Below are 19287 nucleotides of genomic sequence, written 5' to 3' on the forward strand. Positions count from 1 at the left end.
CGGGAGTTGCTGGAAGCAGACAGAGTCAGAATGGCAGGCAGGTTAGGACAGAGCGCTGGGAGGTGGTATTCTTTGGGAGTAAGGCAGGAGGCAGGGTATGCATCCATTGTTTATGCAATGCAGTGTCTGAGTACTAGAGAGGCTGAGAATCCAAGATGGTGGGGCCTGAGGGCTAAACTGGGCTGCCAGAGCAGAACACACAGTACAGTTCAATTGAATGAATATTCATGCCTACTGGCTATATGACCTCCGCCATGGGTGGTACCGTTCCTGACTGGAGAATGTCCCAGGAGGGCTCAATCCTTTCCCTCACTCCACAGGACTGGACTTATAGCCTACTCTTCTTTTGCCACCACTCCAAAGACCCAGGCTCAGGGCCCACAGGGTTCCAGAGATAAAAGATGCTGGGCCCAAGGAATCAACATATTTTATTTGAAACATTAAGTGCTAGGGTCCTTGGGCAGGTTTCAAGTTCATCCTTAGAATCAATCTGGTCCTTCCAGTCCAGGTGTGGCTGGTGGAGGGCTCCCGACTTCTGCTTTCAATCTGGCTCCTCCGTGCACCATCTCCAGCGGAGAATCTTTCCTTCTTCCAGGGACACGGAGGCTCAGGAAAGGGTGTACCTATGCACAGGCTAGCCTGATATGCTCTCCCATCAGATGCCCTGAGCCTGGGCCCAGAGGTGGGTGCCCCAACCTGTGTGATTTTCCTAGGAGAACCAGGGTCTCCTCAGTGCTTTTGGACTGCGTGTAGGGGGTGGTAAGCAGATGTCTGGTGCTCTTTAAGTTCAAAGGCATCGTGGCCTTCCCTATGGAACAAAGAGATATAGGTCAGGAATCACAGGTAGGCCTTGAACACACCCAGTCCTACAGAACATTCTACCGCACCCACCGGAAGCAGCGGGCACAGTAGAGGTCTCCATCGCAGCCAGCGCAGCGCAGGGCGGCGTCCTCATTGCAGATGCAGCACCAGGGGAGCTCTTCTTCCTCAGCCTCAGGCCTGGGGGCCACAGCCTGGGCCTGCAGGCAGCAGAGAGGAATGGGGGAAGTAAGGTACCTGGTGGAGTATGGGTGGGAGGGCTGCTGCCAGAGCAGTCAGCCAGTCACGAGGGATGCTGTGGAGGCCACCCAGGGGTCTGTCTCACCTCAGGCTCTGCCCTGCAGGGTTTGACCCAGGTTTGGAGAGCTGGCTCCACAGGGATGTTAAAGCCACTTGCCTGATCCAGGGCAGCTTCTTCGGTGAGCTGTGGGTAGAGCAAAGACATACAGCTCCCTGCTCGTGGCCCAGCTCCTCCTCCACACCCCCAGAGGTTGTGTGGCCTTAGCTTCTCAACCCATCTTCCTTTATCTGTTGCCTGTGGCTGCTGACACTCCATCTCAAGGGGCCTGGGGGCAAGTCTGTGTCACAGGGACAGTGTGGCCCCAGCTACAACAGCAGCTGCAGTGTGACTGGCCATCCAATCCCAGAGTGGAGGCAGGGTGAATGGACCAGGTGGGTGGAGGGGCAGCAAAGCAGAGACAGAACAAGGGGTGGTCAGGTGGGTAAGGCAGGCCCACCTGTTGTAGGACTCTCTGGATAGCTGTCTCCTCATCTTCATCATCATCACTGTCCGGGAGGAGATAGTCTTGGAGGGTCACTTGAAGAGGGAGAGAGAGAGGAATAGAGGAGGAGGAGTGAGGTTGAGAGAATTTACCCGAGTGGCTGTACTCTTGACCCCAGGAGCTGGTTTGGTTTCCGGTGGCACTTGTTTCAGAGCTGAGCAGTCTCTGCAGCCATTCTGATCAGACCCTGCCCCTCCCTGCTCCACGCTACAGGGCTGGGGGTAGGAACAGAGGCTCTGCACCTGAAGTGACTGAGGGTCACCTGCCATCTGAGAGCTGCCATTTATTCTTCATCCACTGCTTTGCTCCAGTACTTACCCCGTGGCTCTGGACACAGCTCTATCGACCCCTGGGCACAGGGACCCCCAGCAGCTGACCGAGCCTGGCAGCTCTTTTGCAGAGCTTGGCCTGGAGGTGGGGGTGGTGGCTGCCCAATGGACATGAGTGAGTAGCTTCTCCCCAGCCGCTACCTCTGTCAGGGTCCTGTCCTCGAAGCACGGCCAGGCGCTTGGCAAGGGCCAGAATCCGCTCCTGCCTCGTGTTCTCCTCCCGCAGCGCGACTGCTGCTTCAGCCAGCAGCCTGCTCTTCTCCCCCTCCAGGGACAAGCTGGCCTGGCGCTTGGAGTTGGCGCTCTGGGCCCCTGGTCCACCCTGGTTGAGGTCATTCTGGATAGAGGCAGCTAGAAGGAGTAGTTCAGTCAGGGAGGCAGAAACATCCCAAGATCTCTAATCAGAAGCTGTTGAGCCCATTTTTCAACTTTTTATAAAAAACCACAGATCATCAGTTTTTTGTTCAGCACTAGCTCCTATGGTTTATATTACAAGTGAGTATTTCCTCCATTTTTCCCAGAGTAAAAAACTGGTAATCTTAGATGTTTTTTCAACCACATCCATCCTCACCCACCTGATTTAAAAAAAAAAAATTTATTTTAGTGAGAGGAGGGGAGGCAGAGAGACTCCCACATGCGCCTGGACCAGGATCCACCTGGAAAGCCTGCTAGGGGGTGATGCTCTGCCCATCTGGGGCCCATGCTCTGTTGCAACTGAGCCATTTTTTTAGCACTTGAGGCAGAGGCCGTGAAGCCATCCTCAGCACCTGAGGCCAACTTGCTCTAATCAAGCCAGGGCTGCAGCTGCAGGAGGGGAGGAGATGAAAGAGAGGGAGAGAGACAGAAGTGAGAGGGGGAGGGGTGGAAAAGCAGATGGGTGCTTCTCCTGTGTGCCCTGAATGGGAATCGAACCCAGGACATCTACAGGCTGGGCCGACGCTCTGCCACATGAGGTCCTTAGGGTGGGCATCTCATGGTATGGGACTCGCTGCCCAAAAGGATCAGGATACAGGGAAGCCAAGGATTAGCCAGAGTCTCTGCCTTATAGGCTGAAATGAGCACTTCAGGCAGCGGCACAGAAAGAATGTGTTACTAGGCTGGAAGAATTTTGCCAGAGTGGATGTGGCTTTGACACGTTCCCTTTAGTTCAGCTGCAGAGCAAGAGGTTTAAAAGCAGACAGCTTTGGGTTCAAGTACTAGCTTTGTTACTTAATAGCTGTGTGACCTTGATCAAGTTCCTTAAGCTCAACAGGCCTCAGTTTCCGCTTTTATGAAATATGGATCATAATAGTGTGTACTTCATAGGATTACTGAGGATGTTCAATGAGATTGTGTCTCTAAAGCAGGGTTTCTCAATGTTGGTTCTATTGACATTTTGGGCAGGATAATTCTTTGTTGTGGGACTGTCCTGTGCATTGTTTGATGTTTTAGCAGCATCCCTAGTTTCTGCTCACTAAATACCAGTGGTACTTTCTGATCTGTGACAACAAAAATGTCTCTAGACATTGTCAAATGGGCCCTGGAGGGGAAATCATCCTTTGCTCTAAAGCCTTTGACTAGCACAGTCCAATAGAATGTTTTATGGCCTGACTTGTGCTGGCGCAGTGGATAAAGCGTCAACCTGGAAACACTGAGGTTGCCGGTTCAAAACCCTGGGCTTGCCTGGTCAAGGCACATATGGGAGTTGATGCTTCCTGCTCCTCCCCCCTTCCCTCTTTCTCTCTCCCCTCTCTATAATGAATAAATAAAGTCTTTAAAAAATAAAAATTAAAAAAAAATTAAAAACTAAAAAAAAAAATAGAATGTTTTATGATGATGGAAACATTCCAAATCATGGTTTACATTCATACTGTCCAAGATGGTAGCCATGAGCCACATGTGGCTACTGAGCACTTGAAATGTGGCTGGTATCACTGAAGGAACCACATTTTAAATTTTATTTAATTTTAATTAATTAAATAGCCTCTTCCTCCTCCTAATTGTCACCATTGCAAACAACATTTACTAAGCACTTATTATGAGCTAGGCAGGGTCCTAAGAGCTTATTGGGTTACCTCATTTACTCCTCACAACTTCCCCACGAGGTGGGTTTTACCACATACACCTCCATTTTACAGATGAGGAATGTGAGACTTTCCTGGGTCACACAGCTAGGAAGTGGTAGGACAGAGAATCACTGATTCTAAAGCCTACATACTATCCACTAGGCTTATACTGGCTCTTGTTGAAGTAAACACCCAATAAATGGTAGCTCTTATAATGTTGATTGCTCTCTGATTTATATTCACCTCCCAGAGGGTGGGCACAGAGCCTCCCTCACTTGGGGAAAAAGGAAGCCAGGTCCCTGGGGGCCCAGCTGGAGAAGTTACCTGGGCCTCCTCGTTCCCTGCTCTCATCAATAGCCATCTCTGCCGTCAGCTGTGCCAGCAGATCCTGCGCCTGCTGGGCCTGTGTCCTGGTGTCTGATTGCTGATGCACCTGCTCAGAGGAAGGAACCTTAGTAGGGTTAGTGGGAGCCACACCATAAAGTCCAGAGCAGTCTATGTCAGGGGGAGATACTGAGGCATTCCCAAAACTCAGGGAAAGGGGGACTAATCCATGTCCCACATTATCGAGTATGTGACAGTCCCCAACAGGACCAAGAGGTCACTCTTTCCTGCCCTATCCAATCTTGTTTGTCCCTGCGTCCTTGGCCTGGCAGCAGACCTAAGGATCAGGAGGTAGGGTCAGGCTTGCCAACTCCTACAGAGTACATAAGCATACATGTACTAGGACCCCCTTCTCTCTCAAGTCATAGCACTCACCGGCTGGGGGGCTTGAGAAGGTAGAACTCTGCCCTGCAGTGCAGCAAGCCGTGCCTCCATCTCCTGGGTGGAAGGGATGGAACCGTGGGGTTCATCCCTTAGCGCGGCTAGCCTGGCTTCTATTTCCGCCTGTGAGGGCACTGACTCTGAAATTGGCATGGGGAAAACCTAGTAAGATCCAGAGTAATCCCAGTCCTAGAAGCCCCAGATGGTGTCCTTAAGCCACCCTGCCCACCCCTACTCACTGGGCTTGTTCTCTTGGCGGAGCCGTGCTAGGCGCTCAGCGATGAGCTGGTCTTGTTGGGTCAGTCCCTGGCTCTGGGGAGTGCCGAGCTTCCGCTTGGCTTCCAAGGCTGCCACACACCTGGCAGGACATGAGATAAGGGTTCTTGAAGAAGGCAGAAGGGAGGGGTGAAGGCACCCACTCACTTCTTCCCATTCAAATCATTTCTAGGCATCTGGGGAGGCCTCAAATGGATAATATTCTGTGACCCTCATGCATATTGTCCTGCAACTCAACCCAGCTGCCCAGCTGGAGGGTCCAACTCAAAGGGCAATGTCTATTACTAACTTTTTCTGGAAAGGGGGCTAATTAGCTGATTTCTGATCCCAAGAGGGCAGTCAGGAGCCTGAGAGGTGGATATTCTCCCAAGACTGTTCGTTTGATCTAGAAGCTGGGAAGAGAGTCCTACCCTAGGGCTCCCTTGTCCTTTCTCCATCCACATTTGTCTCTGTCCCTTAAGCACTTACTTCTTATAGTTTTGAGGTGGTGACCACTTGGAAGCATTGGCAGAAGATCCTCTATAGAGAAGAAATACGGTTTTAGAAGTCCTGCCATCTGCCAGTCAGTGCCCGCACCCCAGACACTTCCTGGGCTGACCTCTGGCCACAGAGCACAAGCTACAAGGGCTGGTCAGCTGCATGCTGCCACGTCTGGCTGAGCCCTCACACATGTCGTGTTCTCACCTGGTCAGGGCCTCGTGGCACTGCTTGCAGACTTTCTGTTGGGTGTTCCCAGCCCGGGACACTGCTGCACTGAAGCTAAGGCAGCCAGAACAGAAGACCCGACCACAATTCTTACAGCCATTCTACAAGAAATACGAAGCAGGGTTATCCAGCTCTCAACCACTCTTGCAGGCTCCTCCCTGGGATTCTTCGAGCACACACACAAGACACTAAAGTTGTGACCAGCAGATGAGAAGAGGATGAGGAGTGGGGCCCCTAAGGCCTGGGGGACACGGGGTGGAGGGTAAAGTGATTTCTCAGTCTCCGGTCTTTTACTCAAATCAAGTAAAGTTTCATGCAAAATTTCCATGATTTCTTTCTACCCTGTCTTCAATTACCTGACACACTGGGGTGTAGAAGAAAAACAGGCAAAGCCCCTTGGTCAATGACTCTTTTTTTGAGAGAGAGAGAGAGAAAGAGAGAGAGGGAGACAGGCAGGGAGAGAGATGAGAAGAATCCACTCCTAATTGCAGCACTTTTAGTTCATTGATTGCTTCTCATTCATGCCTTGACTGGGAGGGGGGCTCCAGATCAAACAGCAACCTTGGACCCAAGCCAGCAACCATGAGATCAAGTTAATGATTCCAGCTCAAGCCGTGACCCCGCGTTCAAGCTAGTGAGCTTGTGCTCAAGCCGGATGAGTCCACACTCAAGCCAGCAACCTCGGGGTTTCGAACTTGGGACCTCGGCATCCCAGGTTAATGCTCTATCCACTGCACCACCGTTGGTCAGATGGACACTGACTCTTCAACAAAGGAGAATCAGAGAGAGTGCAGAGCTCATGCCTTCTCTGCTCTCTAGCTAGGATGGGATAACAATAGCCTCCATTCATTAAGTGCTTACTGTGTGTCAGGCACTAAGCTCAGTATTTAACATTCAACTGACTTAATCCTCACAATTTCTACACATTATTTTGCTTAATCTTGATGCCCCCCATTATTGTTCCTATTTTAGGCAGGGTCAGAGAGGTTACATGACTTGCCCAAACAAAGGTCATCTCTTGAATAAAACAACAGAGCTCAAATTTGAGCCCTGACTCCCAAATCCAGGTTTCTAACTGCTATACGGATCTGCCTCCCTGTGCTTTTCATCCACCCTATCTCCTGGTCACAGCTGAGGCAGAAGAAGCATCCATTTACCAGGGGAGCTTGGCGGGTCCGCACTGAAGAGGAGAGATTTTGCCATGGTGCCCTGCGGGCAGGAGAAAGGGCGGTAATCTAACTCAAGAAATTTGGGAAGGCAGGCTGCGTGATGAAGGTTGCAGAGCAAGGAGAGAGTAACGGGGCATGGTGTGATGGAGAGTGGTCACAGGATTGCGGAGAAGCCGAGTTGGGGAGGAAACTGCCGGATTCTACATTTGGCAGAAAGAAAAGTCTAGCTTTCCAAAAACGACCCGGGCGCGCTTTACAATTTCTAGAGAACGTTTACCGCTAGCACTTCACTGGACCCACAAAACCAATCCCGCAAGCGAGGGAGTGCTAGTAGATCCATTTTACAAATATGCAAACTAAGGCTCAGTTACTTAATTAAAATCATACTGTTGGAAAGGGACCGTAAAGCCAGTCCACGGGCTGCAAGTCCCCTGTTTTCTCCTCCACTCTGCGTCCTCCCTGGCCCTCCACTCCACCCCACAGGGAGAGAAGACTCGCCTCCTTCCTGAAGAGGGTGAACTTGACAGCGCAGCCGTAGCACCTACTCTCCATCCTGTTTCCCGTCGAGGCGCGGCATAGTCCGCAGAGCTGAGATCACGAGCACGAGGTCCAGGACCCCTCGGACCTTCACCCAGCTCCGCCCCTGTCCTCCACGCCCATTCGCGCGGGCCAGCTACAGCCTACCGCCGGGAAATCGCGACCCGCCACCCTAGTCGGAGAGCTACAGAGGTGGGCGCGGGGGCTGCTGGGAGTCGTAGTTCATTCACGACGGCCGGCTTTCCTCAGCACACGACATTTCCCAGGGGACTAAGCGTCATTCAGCCGGCTCTGGGCCGACAGTCCCGAGAATCTCCGCGCACGCATAGACGACTGGGAGTTGTAGTACGAATCCAGTCAGGGTTAGAACTATGGCGGTGACCAAGGAACTCTTACAGATGGACCTGTACGCGCTGCTAGGCATTGAGGAGAAGGCGGCAGACAAAGAGGTGAGAACGGTGGTGAGGAGGGCCGGTCCCGAGAGGTCTGGTGGCCCTTCCTGTCTTGGAGCCTAGCCCGCGGCTATGTTCCGCCCGGCCCTGGGCGGGTAGCGAGGGGCGGCCTGACGGCTTCGGAAGATGGGCTGCTAGACCATTCCAGGATGGTCTGAGAGCCTAACGAGGAAGAGGGGATCACAGAAGGGAGGCTCCTCGTGCAGGGTACTCTGCTCTCCCTTTGGCTCTTGTCAATGAGAGGCGGCGGGGTGAGCCTGGGAGGGAACCCTAGGCTGCTCCCTGTGTAGGATAAGCCTCGAGTTCCATTTCTATCTTGACTGTGGCTGGAGGTTCTGCAGTCTCTCCTGAAGGCTGATTTAATTACACTTAGAGCCTAGGGCGAAAGAAAGGCCAGGCCTCCAGGCTCCTCCACTCCCTTTGCACCCCCTCCTTGACTCTGGGACCTATGACTCTGCGGACTACGTTTTCTTTTCCACCCCAGCCCGTTGACTCTGTTTCCAAACAGCAGATGGCTCAAGTATCCAATCAACATGTGCTAGTGGGTCAAAAAACAGGCAAATCAGAAGGGTAAGACAGATGGCCTGAAGTTCCACAGGACGGTGTTGATGAAGGTGCTTGTGAGTGGGACACTGATCAAGCTCTAATTAAGATTTCTGTTATCTAACCCTGGATCACAGTTGGTTGTTGTAGCAATGTAGGGAGGGATTATTCATCAGATGAAATATCAGATAATTCATCAGATGAAAATTATTGCCTACAAATGCCCCTGTACTTCCAGGCTGCCTTGCTCATTAACTGAGTGAGCTTATAAAATGAAACTCTGGGGCAGAAAAGCAAGGAGACCCATAGGGCCCTTGAGGAGAGATGCTGTCAAGCTGCACAGAACTGTCCCCTGCAGCTGCAGCTGAAATCAGAAGAGGCCGTGGGGATGTGTACAGGGCACCCAAAACATCTGCTACCCCTGCTTGATAAGTCTCAAAAGTTCAGTATTAGTCATGCCTAACATCTGTGTAACACTGTGTGCGGGACACTATTATTCTTAGTGCTCTACATTCATAAATTGTTTAACTTGTACTTCATTAATAATGAGAAACTACTTTGGACATTTCACACCAGATCCAGCCAGCGTTGTGGAACCCCGAAATTGAGAACATTTTTTTTCTTGATTAATTAATTAATTTTAGAAAAATTTTTTTACTCTTATCCATTTTAGAGTCAGAGGAGAGAGAGAAAGAGAGAGAGAGAGAGAGAGAGAGAGAGAGAAGGTGGGAGGAGCAGGAGGGGAGAAGCAGGAAGCATCAACTCCCATATGTGCCTTGACCAGGCAAAACCAGGGTTACAAACCCGCAAACCCGCAGCCTCAGCGTTCCAGGTCAAAGCTTTATCCGCTGTGCTACCACAGGTCAGGCTTTTTCTTAACTTGTTGATTCTTTTTTTTTTTTTTGACGGGTGGGGGACAGTTAGGGACAGATGGAGAGGAAGGGAAAGAGATGAGAAGCATCAATTCTTTGTTGCAGCTCCTTAGTTTCCTTAGTTGTTCATTGATTGCTTTCTCATATGTGCCTTGAGCCGGGGGGGGGGGGGGGCTACAGCAGACCGAGTTACTTCTTGCTCAAGCCAGCGACCATGGGGTGGTCATGCTGACCCCACACTCAAGCCAGCGACCCCACACTCAAGCTGGATGAGCCTGCATTCAAGTTGGCAACCTCAGGATTTCGAACTTGGGTCCTTCGTGTCCTAGTCCAACGCTCTCCACTGCACCACTGCGTGGTCAGACGCTTTTGTTGATTCTTGTATGTGCCCTGACTGGGGATCAAACCCTCAAACTTGGTATTTTGGGACAATGCTCTAACCAGCTGAGCTATCCAGATAGGGTGTGAAATTGAGAACTTTTGAGGAAGACAGGAGCCTTCCTAATTGTTGGTGTACCTATTACTCAGAGAAGTGACATAATTAGATTTTAAAATATTAGCCATCAGTGTATAGAATGGACAAAAGTGGGGGGTTGGGGAGCTGTTGTCTAGCCAAAACCAAGGTTTAAGCAGACCAGTGTGGTTGGGATCCAGTTTTCACTCAGATGAGATAAGGGATTTGTGAGAACGTTCTTTTAAAGGGTAAAAGGTTCTGCCCCTGATTTTTAGTAGGGGGGGTCACAACTGTACTACAAGGAAAAACAAGGTACGTTCCTTAAGAGGGACACAAAGTGCTGTGGATGCGTAGAGTAGGCTAAGGTTGCTTCTAGTTTGTGAAAAGGTAGGGGAAATAGAAAAGGCATTTGAAACCTTGATGAACAGACAGAAGTTGGATGTGTAGAGATGTGGAGGAAGGATACTCTGAGAAAGGGGAGAATGTGTATAGTCCACTTTGGAGCATAGACTAAAAAGAAAGGAAGGGTAAAAGAAGATAAATCTTGAAAAGTATAATAGATTGGGGTCTTTGGATGTACTGGCTTGCTTCATGGTAACAGATACTTTTTGAGAGAGAACAAGGGAGATCTAGGCCCTGTTGTCCTCTCTCCTTGGTTCAAGGCCTGTCATATTCTCTAGGGGTACCTGGGGGACCAACAGATGTTTAAAGTATGTATAAGGAAGGCCTCCTAAATTTTGGTTGTGTCATCAGTTAGTGTAGGAGTTTCTAGTTTGGGGTCCACAGAAAGGTGCCAGGAAATAATAAACCCCTGCAACCATGTGTAATTTTTTTCCCTTTATTCATTTTTTGAAGAGAAGAGGTAATTCTTAGCTAAAAAAGGTTAAAGAAGCCTCGATCTAGGCCAACCACTTGTATATCTGAGAGAGCTGGCTAGTGACAGAGTTGGGACTAGAACCAGACCCCCTAGATCCCCAGGCTCCTTCCACTGGACAGTGTCACTCTGGCCCTGTCCAGCACCATACAGTTCAGAGGTAGTGATGAGCACCAACACCAAATTTAATTTTCATTCATACTATTGATATTTCTCTGAATGCTAAATTTATATATCCATCTTCCTATTCAATCTCTCCATTTGGATGTTTCACAGAGGTCTAATCTTACTACAGCCAAAATCATACCCTTGAACTTCTCTTTCTAAACCTATTTCTACCCAGTACTTCTTTCTCAGTCTAAGTAAATGGCACCACTCATTCACTCAAGCTAGGAACCTGGAGTTGTTGTTTTTGTTTGTTTGTTTGTTTGTTGTTGTTTTTACAGAGACAGAAAGTCAGAGAGAGGGATAGACAGGGACAGACAGACAGGAATGGAGAGAGATGAAAAGCATCAATCATCAGTTTTTCGTTGCGACACCTTAGTTGTTCATTGATTGCTTTCTCATATGTGCCTTGACCATGGGCCTTTGGCAGACCAAGTAACCCCTTGCTCAAGCCAGCAACCCTGGGTCCCAGCTGGTGAGCTTTTGCTCAAACCAGAGGAGCCCGTGCTCAAGCTGGCGACCTTGGGGTCTCAAACCTGGGTCCTGTGCATCCCAATCTGACACTCTATCCACTGCGCCACCGCCTGGTCAGGCTGATTGTTTGTTTTTAAGGGAGAGGCAGGAACATCAAGCTGTTCTTGTATGTGCCCTGACTCGGGGATTGAACTGGTAACCTCTGCACTTCAGAACGAAGCTCCAACCAACTGAGCTATCCTGGCAGGGCTTAATTTTTTACTTACAGAGAGAGGAAGGTAGAGAAAGGGGATGGAGAAGGGAAACGGAAAGGGGAAGGGAAGGGAAGCATTCATTTGTTATTCCACTCAGTTGTACATTCATTGGTTGCTTTCCGTGTTTGCCCTGTCTGGGGATTGAACCCACGACCTTCTCATTTCAGGATGACCTTGTAACCGACTGAGCTAACTGTCCAGATCTGGAGTCATTTATTTATTTATTTATTTTTTTATTTTTTTATTTTTTTACAGAGACAGAGAGTGAGTCAAAGAGAGGGATAGACAGGGACAGACAGACAGGAATGGAGAGAGATGAGAAGCATCAATCATTAATTTTTTGTTGCAACACCTTAGTTGTTCATTGATTGCTTTCTCATATGTGCCTTGACCGTGGGCCTTCAGCAAACCGAGTAACCCCTTGCTGGAGCCAGTGACCTTGGTTTCAAGCTTGTGGGCTTTTCCTCAAACCAGATGAGCCCGCACTCAAGCTGGCGACCTCAGGGTCTCGAACCCGGATCCTCCACATCCCAGTCTGACGCTCTATCCAGTGTGCCACCGCCTGGTCAGGCAGTAAGTTTTTTTTTAAATAATAAAAAAAAAAGACTATATATTTTTACTGTCTGGCCCTTTACAGACAAAGTTTACCTACTTCCCTAGAGGTACAGACAAGTCCAGCTCCATCTTTCTGCATGGAGAGCTAGCCCTTTTTGCAAAAGTTTTTCTCTCTTATTATAACAAACCCAGGAGGCCCAGGAGTGGACTAAACACCACCATTCATAGGAATGTAGAGTCAGCATTTTTGTGTGTGTGTGTGTGTGTGTGTGTGTATTTTTCTGAAGCTGGAAACGGGAAGGCAGTCAGACAGACTCCCGCATGTGCCCGACTGGGATCCACCCGACATGCCCACTAGGGGGTGATGCTCTGCCCATCTGAGGGGTTGCTCTGCTGCAACCAGAGCCATTCTAGTGCCTGAGGCAGAGGCCACGGAGCCATCCTCAGCGCCCGGGTCAACCTTGCTCCAGTAGAGCCTCGGCTGCAGGAGGAGAAGAGAGAGACAGAGAGGAAGGAGAGGGGAAGGGGTGGAGAAGCAGATGGGCGCCTCTTCTGTGTGCCCTGGTCGGGAATCGAACCCGAGACTCCTGCACGCCAGGCCGATGCTCTACCACTGAGCTGCTAACCGGCCAGGGACTTTTTCTTTTTTTTGACAAAGACAGAGAGAGTCAGAGAGAGGGACAGATAGGGACAGACAGACAGGAAGGAAGAGATGAGAAACATCAGTTCTTCATTGTAGCATCTTAGTTGTTCATTGATTGCTTTCTCATATGTGACCTGACTAGGGGGCTACAGCAGAGCAAGTGACCCTTTGCTGAAGCCAGCGACCTTGGGCTTCAAGCCAGCAACCATGGGGTCTTGTCTATGATCCCACACTCAAGCTGGCAACCCTGCACTCAAGCAGGATGAACCCACACTCAAGCCAGCAACCTCGAGGTTTCGAACCTGGGTCCTCTGCCTCCCAGGCCCACGCTCTATCCACTGCGCCACTACCTGGTCAGGCTCTTCAGTGTCTTATAATTTTCCATGTATAGGTCTTTTACCTCCTTGATTAAATTTATTGCTAAGTATTTTACTTTATGTAAATTATAAATGAGGTTTTTTTTAGTTTTCCTTTCTAATAGTTCATTTTTGGTATATAAAAATGCAACTGATTTCGCCCTGGCTGGTTGGCTCAGTGGTAGAGCGTCGGCCTGGCGTGCGGGGGACCCGGGTTCGATTCCCGGCCAGGGCACATAGGAGAAGCGCCCATTTGCTTCTCCACCCCTCTCCCCTCCTTCCTCTCTGTCTCTCTCTTCCCCTCCCGCAGCCAAGGCTCCATTGGAGCAAAGATGGCCTGGGCGCTGGGGATGGCTCTGTGGCCTCTGCCTCAGGCGCTAGAATGGCTCTGGATGCAACAGAGCGACGCCCCAGAGGGGCAGAACATCGCCCCCTGGTGGGCATGCCGGGTGGATCCCGGTGGGGCGCATGCAGGAGTCTGTCTGACTGCCTCCCCGTTTCCAGCTTCGGAAAAATGAAAAACAAACAAACAAAAAACCCCTGCGATAGTTGAAAATCCACAAAGTAGCAACCTTATATTTATTTTATTATTTATATATATTTTAAGGCTTTATAAACCCTCCCCACACTCTTTTTAACCTTTCCCACACTCTTATAAACACTTCCTATGCTCTGGTTGGTCGCCTCCCATCCATCAATCAGCCAATAGTGTGCCCTGTTTGATCTCACGTGGACAAACAAGCTCAAGTGGAAGCAGCTGTAGCTGCGTTTTCCATAGTGCGAGTATGTCTACTCATCTGCTTAATGCTACATATTTTATTTTGATTTAATATTCTTTTAATATGTCAATTAATTTTTTATATTGTTTTCAAAATTTTAGGCTAGAAAATGCTTATTTTACTGCAAAAATAATAAATATATAAAAATACCTATATACTGCAAAATCCTGTGATATAGCGAAAAATCCGCAATACAAATTTAGATATAGACGATTTTAAAATCTGTGATACAGCCTGACCAGGTGGTGGCGCAGTGGATAGAGCATCAGACTGGGATGCGGAAGGACCCAGGTTCGAGACCCCGAGGTCGCCAGCTTGAGTGCGGGCTCATCTGGCATGAGCAAAGAGCTCACTAGCTTGGACCCAAGGTCGCTGGCTCCAGCAGGGGGTTACTTGGTCTGCTGAAGGCCCACGGTCAAGGCACATGTGAGAAAGCAATCAATGAACAACTAAGAAGTCGCAACGCGCAAAGAGAAACTGATGATTGATGCTTCTCATCTCTCTCCATTCCTGTCTGTCTGTCCCTGTCTATCTCTGCCTCTGTTAAAAAAAAAAAAAAAAAATCTGTGATACAGTGAGACCACAAAATGTGAAAACCGTGATATGGCGAGGGATGACTGTATTCCCATTTTGTTGAGAGTTTTCTTTATCTTTTTAATCATAAATGGGTGATGGATTTTAGCAAATGCTTTTTCTGCATTTATTGATATTATTATTTGATTTTTTTTTTTTAAACTTTATTCAATTTTCAGAGAGGAGAGAGAGGGGAAAGAGAGAGAGAGAGAGAGAGAAAGAGAGAAGGGGGTGGAGCAGGAATCATCAACTCCCATATGTGCCTTGACCAGGCAAGCCCAGGGTTTCAAACCAGCAACCTCAGCGTTTCCAGGTTGACGCTTTATCCACTGCGCCACCACAGGTCAGGCCTTTTCTTCTTCTTAAAGAATGCTTTTTAACATTTCTTGTAATACTGTTTTAGCTTTTTCATGTCTGGGAAGCTCTTTATTTCTCCTTCAACTTTAAATGATAGCCTTCCTGGCCTGACCAGGCGGTGGCGCAGTGAATAGAGCGTCGGACTGGGATGCAGAAGGACCCAGGTTTGAGACCCCAAGGTCACCAGCCTGAGCGCGGGCTCATCTGGCTTGTGCCAAAAAAAAAAAAGCTCACCAGCTTGGACCCAAGGTCACTGACTTGAGCAAGGGGTTACTCGGTCTGCTGAAGGCCCGCGGTTAAGGCACATGTGAGAAAGCAATCAATGAACGACTAAGGAGTCCCAACGAAAAACTGATGATTGATGCTTCTCATCTCTCTCCGTTCCTGTCTGTCTATCCCTCTCTCTGACTCTCTCTCTGTCGCTGTAAAAAAATAAAATAAAAATAAATTTAAAAAAATAAATAAAATAAATGATAGCCTTCCTGGGTAAAATAGTCTTGGTTGTAGGTCCTTGCTTTTCACCACTCTGAATATTTAATGCCAATCCCCTCTGGCCTGAAATGTTTCTGTTGAGAAATCAGCTGACAGTCTAATGGGCCTACCTTGTTGGTAACTGTCTTTCTCTTGCAGCTTTTAAGAGTCTCTTTTTGTCTTTAACCTTTGTCATTGTAATTATGATTTATCTTGGTGTGGGCCTCTTTGATTCATCTTGTTTGGGACTTCCTGTGCTTCCTGGACATGTACCTCTATTTCCTTCAGGTTAGGGAAGTTTTTGGTCATTATTTTTCAATTAGATTCTTGATCCCTTGCTTTCTTTTTCCTTCTGGTACTCCTATGATGCAGATTTTTTATGCTTCATGTTGTCACAAAGATCCCTTAATCTGTCCTCATTTTTTAAATTCTTTTTTCTTTTTACTGTTCTGATTGGGTATTTTTGCTATTTTCTCTTCTAAATAGCTGATTTGATCCTTTGCTTTATCTAACCTCCTATGTTTATTTCATTTCAGATACTGTATTTTTTCATTTCAAACTGGTTCTTTTTTATGGTTTCTTTGTCCTTTTTCATGCTGTTGCAGTTCTAAGTTCCTTGTAGCTCTCACTAAGTTCCTTAAGCATCTTTTATTTTTCTTTAAGTGAAAAGACGGGAGATAGTGAGACAGACTCCTGCATGCTCCCTGACCAGGATCCACCTGGCAACTCCCATCTGGAGCTGATGCTTGAATCAGCTGAGCTATCCTCAGCACCTGAGGCTGATGCTCGAACCTGTCGAGCCACTGGTTGTGAGAGGGGAGGAGAGAGAGAAAGGGGAGAGGGAGAGGAAGAGAAGCAAATGGTCGCCTCTTATGTGTGCCCTGACCAGGCATTGAACCCGGAATCTCTGCATACCGGGCTGACCGTCTATCCACCAAGCCAACCAGCCAGGGTTTGAGCATCCGTATAACCCTTTTTTTTTTTTTAGAGAGAGATGAGAAGCATCAAGTCATAGTTGCTTCACTTTAGTTGTTCACTGATTGCTTTTCATACGTGCCTTGGCCAGGGGGACTCAAACTGGGCCAGTGACCCCTTGCTCAAGCCAGAGATCTTGGGCTCAAGCCAGTAACCTTGGGCCTCAGCGACCTTTGGGCTCAAGCCTGTGACCATGAAATCATGTTGATCCCACGTTCAAGCTGGATGAGCCTGCCTGCACTCAAGTCGGCAATCTCTGTGGTTTTTTTTTTTTTGGTTTTTTTTTTGTGTGTGTGTATTTTTCTGAAGCTGGAAACGGGGAGAGACAGTCAGACTCCCGCATGCGTCCCACCGGGATCCACCCGGCACGCCCACCAGGGGCAACGCTCTGCCCACCAGGGGGCGATGCTCTGCCCCTCCGGGGCATCGCTCTGCTGCGACCAGAGCCACTCTAGTGCCTGGGGCAGAGGCCAAGGAGCCATCCCCAGCGCCCAGGCCATCTTTGCTCCAATGGAGCCTTGGCTGCGGGAGGGGAAGAGAGAGACAGAGAGGAAGGAGGGGGGGGGGTGGAGAAGCAAATGGGCGCTTCTTCTATGTGCCCTGGCTGGGAATCGAACCCGGGTTCCCTGCACGCCAGGTTGACCCTCTACCGCTGAGCCAACCGGCCAGGGCCAATCTCTGTGTTTTGAACCTGGAACTTCAGCATCCCAGATCGACACTCTGTCTGCTGTGCCACCACTGGTCAGGCTCCTTATAACCATTTTAAAAACTCTGTATCTGATAAATTGTTTTGCCTTTGTTTCATTTAGCTCTTTTTCTGGAGATTTCTTCTGTTCTTTCATTTGGGGCCTGTTTCTTTTTCTCCTCATTTTGGCTGCCTCTTTGTGTTTGTTTCTATGTATTACGTAGATCTGCTATTACTTCCAGTCTTAATAGGGTGGCCATAGGTAGAAGGTGTCTTATGGGAACTGGTGGTGCAGTCTCCTTGATCACCTGAGATGGGTGCGCTGTGAATGTCCCTTACTGAGTTATGTGGGTCCTCCTGTTTTAATTGAGACTTGATTGCTGTTAGCTCATTTGTGCGAGGAGTTGACCCTCAGGTTGGCTGAAGGTGAGGATCAACCCCAACCACAGTGTACGAGCCACTGTGCAGGTGCTGACCACACAAAGTGGAATTCGCCTCAACAGGGTCTGGTGCCTGCCAAGGTCTCCCTTTGAATACACCGCTTGTGAAGTTGACTGGATTCTGCTCTGCTGTTCTCTGAAGCTGACCCCAGGATCTGTTGGTTCTGGGACCTCCTGGGACTCTGGTGAATAGGCAGAGTCTTTGACAGGGAACACTCATGGAGGAGTGAATATGATTTTGATGTCTTTACAGAAGAGGCATAAAATAGAAGGCTACAAGAAGAGGCTATTTTGAAGGCTACATTGCTAGGCATTCAACATCAAATTTTAGGTATATTTCTTGGTCTCTTGTTATATAAATACTAGAAAGCCCGGCGGTCATACGAAATGACCGCTGTTCTAGATATTATAAATTGTAATTAAAATGATTTGTGCAAAGGTGTCTGCTAATTCAAACTGAATTACCCAGGGCAGGTGGCGAGGACGCCCCTTTGCTTACTGCCCCACGGGGTTTCCCCCTTCTACTTGCTTAATTGCTTAAAGTAGAGTGCAATGAAGGAAACCACTGGCGGTACATTTCTTAAGAGCCACCGCTAGCTCAATAAATAAAGGTGATTTAAATAATAAAATGTTAATTCACATGTCAAAGATCTCTTTGTACACAACATTTCTTGTGTAGGTCTTTCCATCATTTTTAAGCTCGCCTTGCAGAGGACCATCAGTTATTTTTAATTTTACGTCTGTTCTTTCACGAGCTCTTGAACAGGCAACATAAAGTTGACCGTGTCCAAATGCAGGCTCAGGTAAAAAAATGCCAACACGCTTAAGCGTTTGGCCCTGAGACTTATTGATGGTCATAGCAAAGGCAAGTTTTATAGGAAATTGTCTACATCTCAATTGAAACGGCAACCCTGTTTGAGATGGAGCCAAATCAATTCTTGGAATGACATGTATTTCACCTTTAGAGGAGCCAGTCAAAGACTTAGCTATTATGACATTATTTTTCAATTGGAGAACCTCTAGTCTTGTACCATTGCAAAGACCCCTTCTGGTGTTAAGATTTCTTAACAGCATAATAATTGCTCCAATCTTTAACCTCAGTTTGTGAGGTGGCATGCCAGAAGGCGGGACTATTTGAATGCCGTGGCAACTTCACCCCATTGGCTAGTACAGTTACACAAGCAACCAATAAGCTATCGGCGACAAACAGATACTTTAGCTGCATATAATAAAGATAATCAAGAATTTTACAGTTAAATTTTCTTCTAAAATCAAATAATGAAAATTCTCATTATTGACAACCCTGGCTACACTGTGATTGCTGTCACTGTCCTCCTCCATTCCAGTAGCATCCCCCTCTAAAAGCTTTTTCAAAATTGTCTTTCAAGCCCTGGCTCGGTAGCTCAGTTGGTTAGAACATTGTCCCAAAATGCCAAGGTTGCAGATTCAATCCCTGATCAGGGCATCTACAAGAATCAACCAATGAGCTTGACCAGGCGGTGGTGCAGTAGATAGAGCATCGGACTGGGATGCGGAAGGATCCAGGTTCGAGACCCCGAGCTCACTAGCTTGAGTGCGGGCTCATCTGGCTTGAGCAAAAAGCTTACCAGCTTGGACCCATGGTCACTGGCTTGAGCAAGGGGTTACTCAGTCTGCTGAAGGCCAGTGGTCAAGGCACATATGAGAAAGCAATCAATGAACAACTAAGGTGTCACAATGAAAAACTGATGATTGATGCTTCTCATCTCTCTCCATTCCTGTCTGTCTGTCCCTATCTATTCCTCTCTCTGACTCTCTCTCTGTCCCTGTTAAAAAAAAGAAAAAAGAATCAACCAATGAGCCTGACTGGTGGTGGCGCAGTGGGTAGAGCATCGACCTGGAATGCTGAGGTCCCAGGTTCAAAAATCCGAGTTTACCAGCTTGAATGGAGGCTCATCA

At 48.4% G+C, this 19287-nt stretch overlaps 2 protein-coding genes across 2 annotated transcripts in view; one reads left to right on the top strand and one right to left on the bottom strand.

Moving 5' to 3' along the window:
• Window positions 1–410: 410 nt before the first annotated feature.
• Window positions 411–7639, bottom strand: ZFYVE19 (zinc finger FYVE-type containing 19). Its single transcript, XM_066277072.1, has 11 exons — window positions 7389–7639; window positions 5701–5822; window positions 5485–5535; window positions 4980–5098; window positions 4735–4880; window positions 4300–4408; window positions 2072–2281; window positions 1557–1636; window positions 1145–1243; window positions 892–1019; window positions 411–808 (listed from the first exon to the last, which is right to left on the bottom strand). The coding sequence occupies exons 1-11, from the start codon at window positions 7440–7442 to the stop codon at window positions 730–732; spliced, it is 1197 nt and encodes a 398-aa protein (XP_066133169.1). The 5' UTR covers window positions 7443–7639; the 3' UTR covers window positions 411–729.
• An 83-nt stretch (window positions 7640–7722) lies between these two features.
• Window positions 7723–19287, top strand: part of DNAJC17 (DnaJ heat shock protein family (Hsp40) member C17) — a 57305-nt gene continuing 45740 nt past the window's right edge. The window contains exon 1 of the mRNA XM_066277073.1: window positions 7723–7876. Within this exon, the coding sequence (XP_066133170.1) occupies window positions 7799–7876 (78 nt within the window). The 5' untranslated portion in view covers window positions 7723–7798. The remainder of the gene's footprint in view (window positions 7877–19287) is intronic.

This window comes from Saccopteryx bilineata, chromosome 4 (genome assembly GCF_036850765.1).
Source record: "Saccopteryx bilineata isolate mSacBil1 chromosome 4, mSacBil1_pri_phased_curated, whole genome shotgun sequence".
Classification (NCBI taxonomy): Eukaryota; Metazoa; Chordata; class Mammalia; order Chiroptera; family Emballonuridae; genus Saccopteryx; species Saccopteryx bilineata.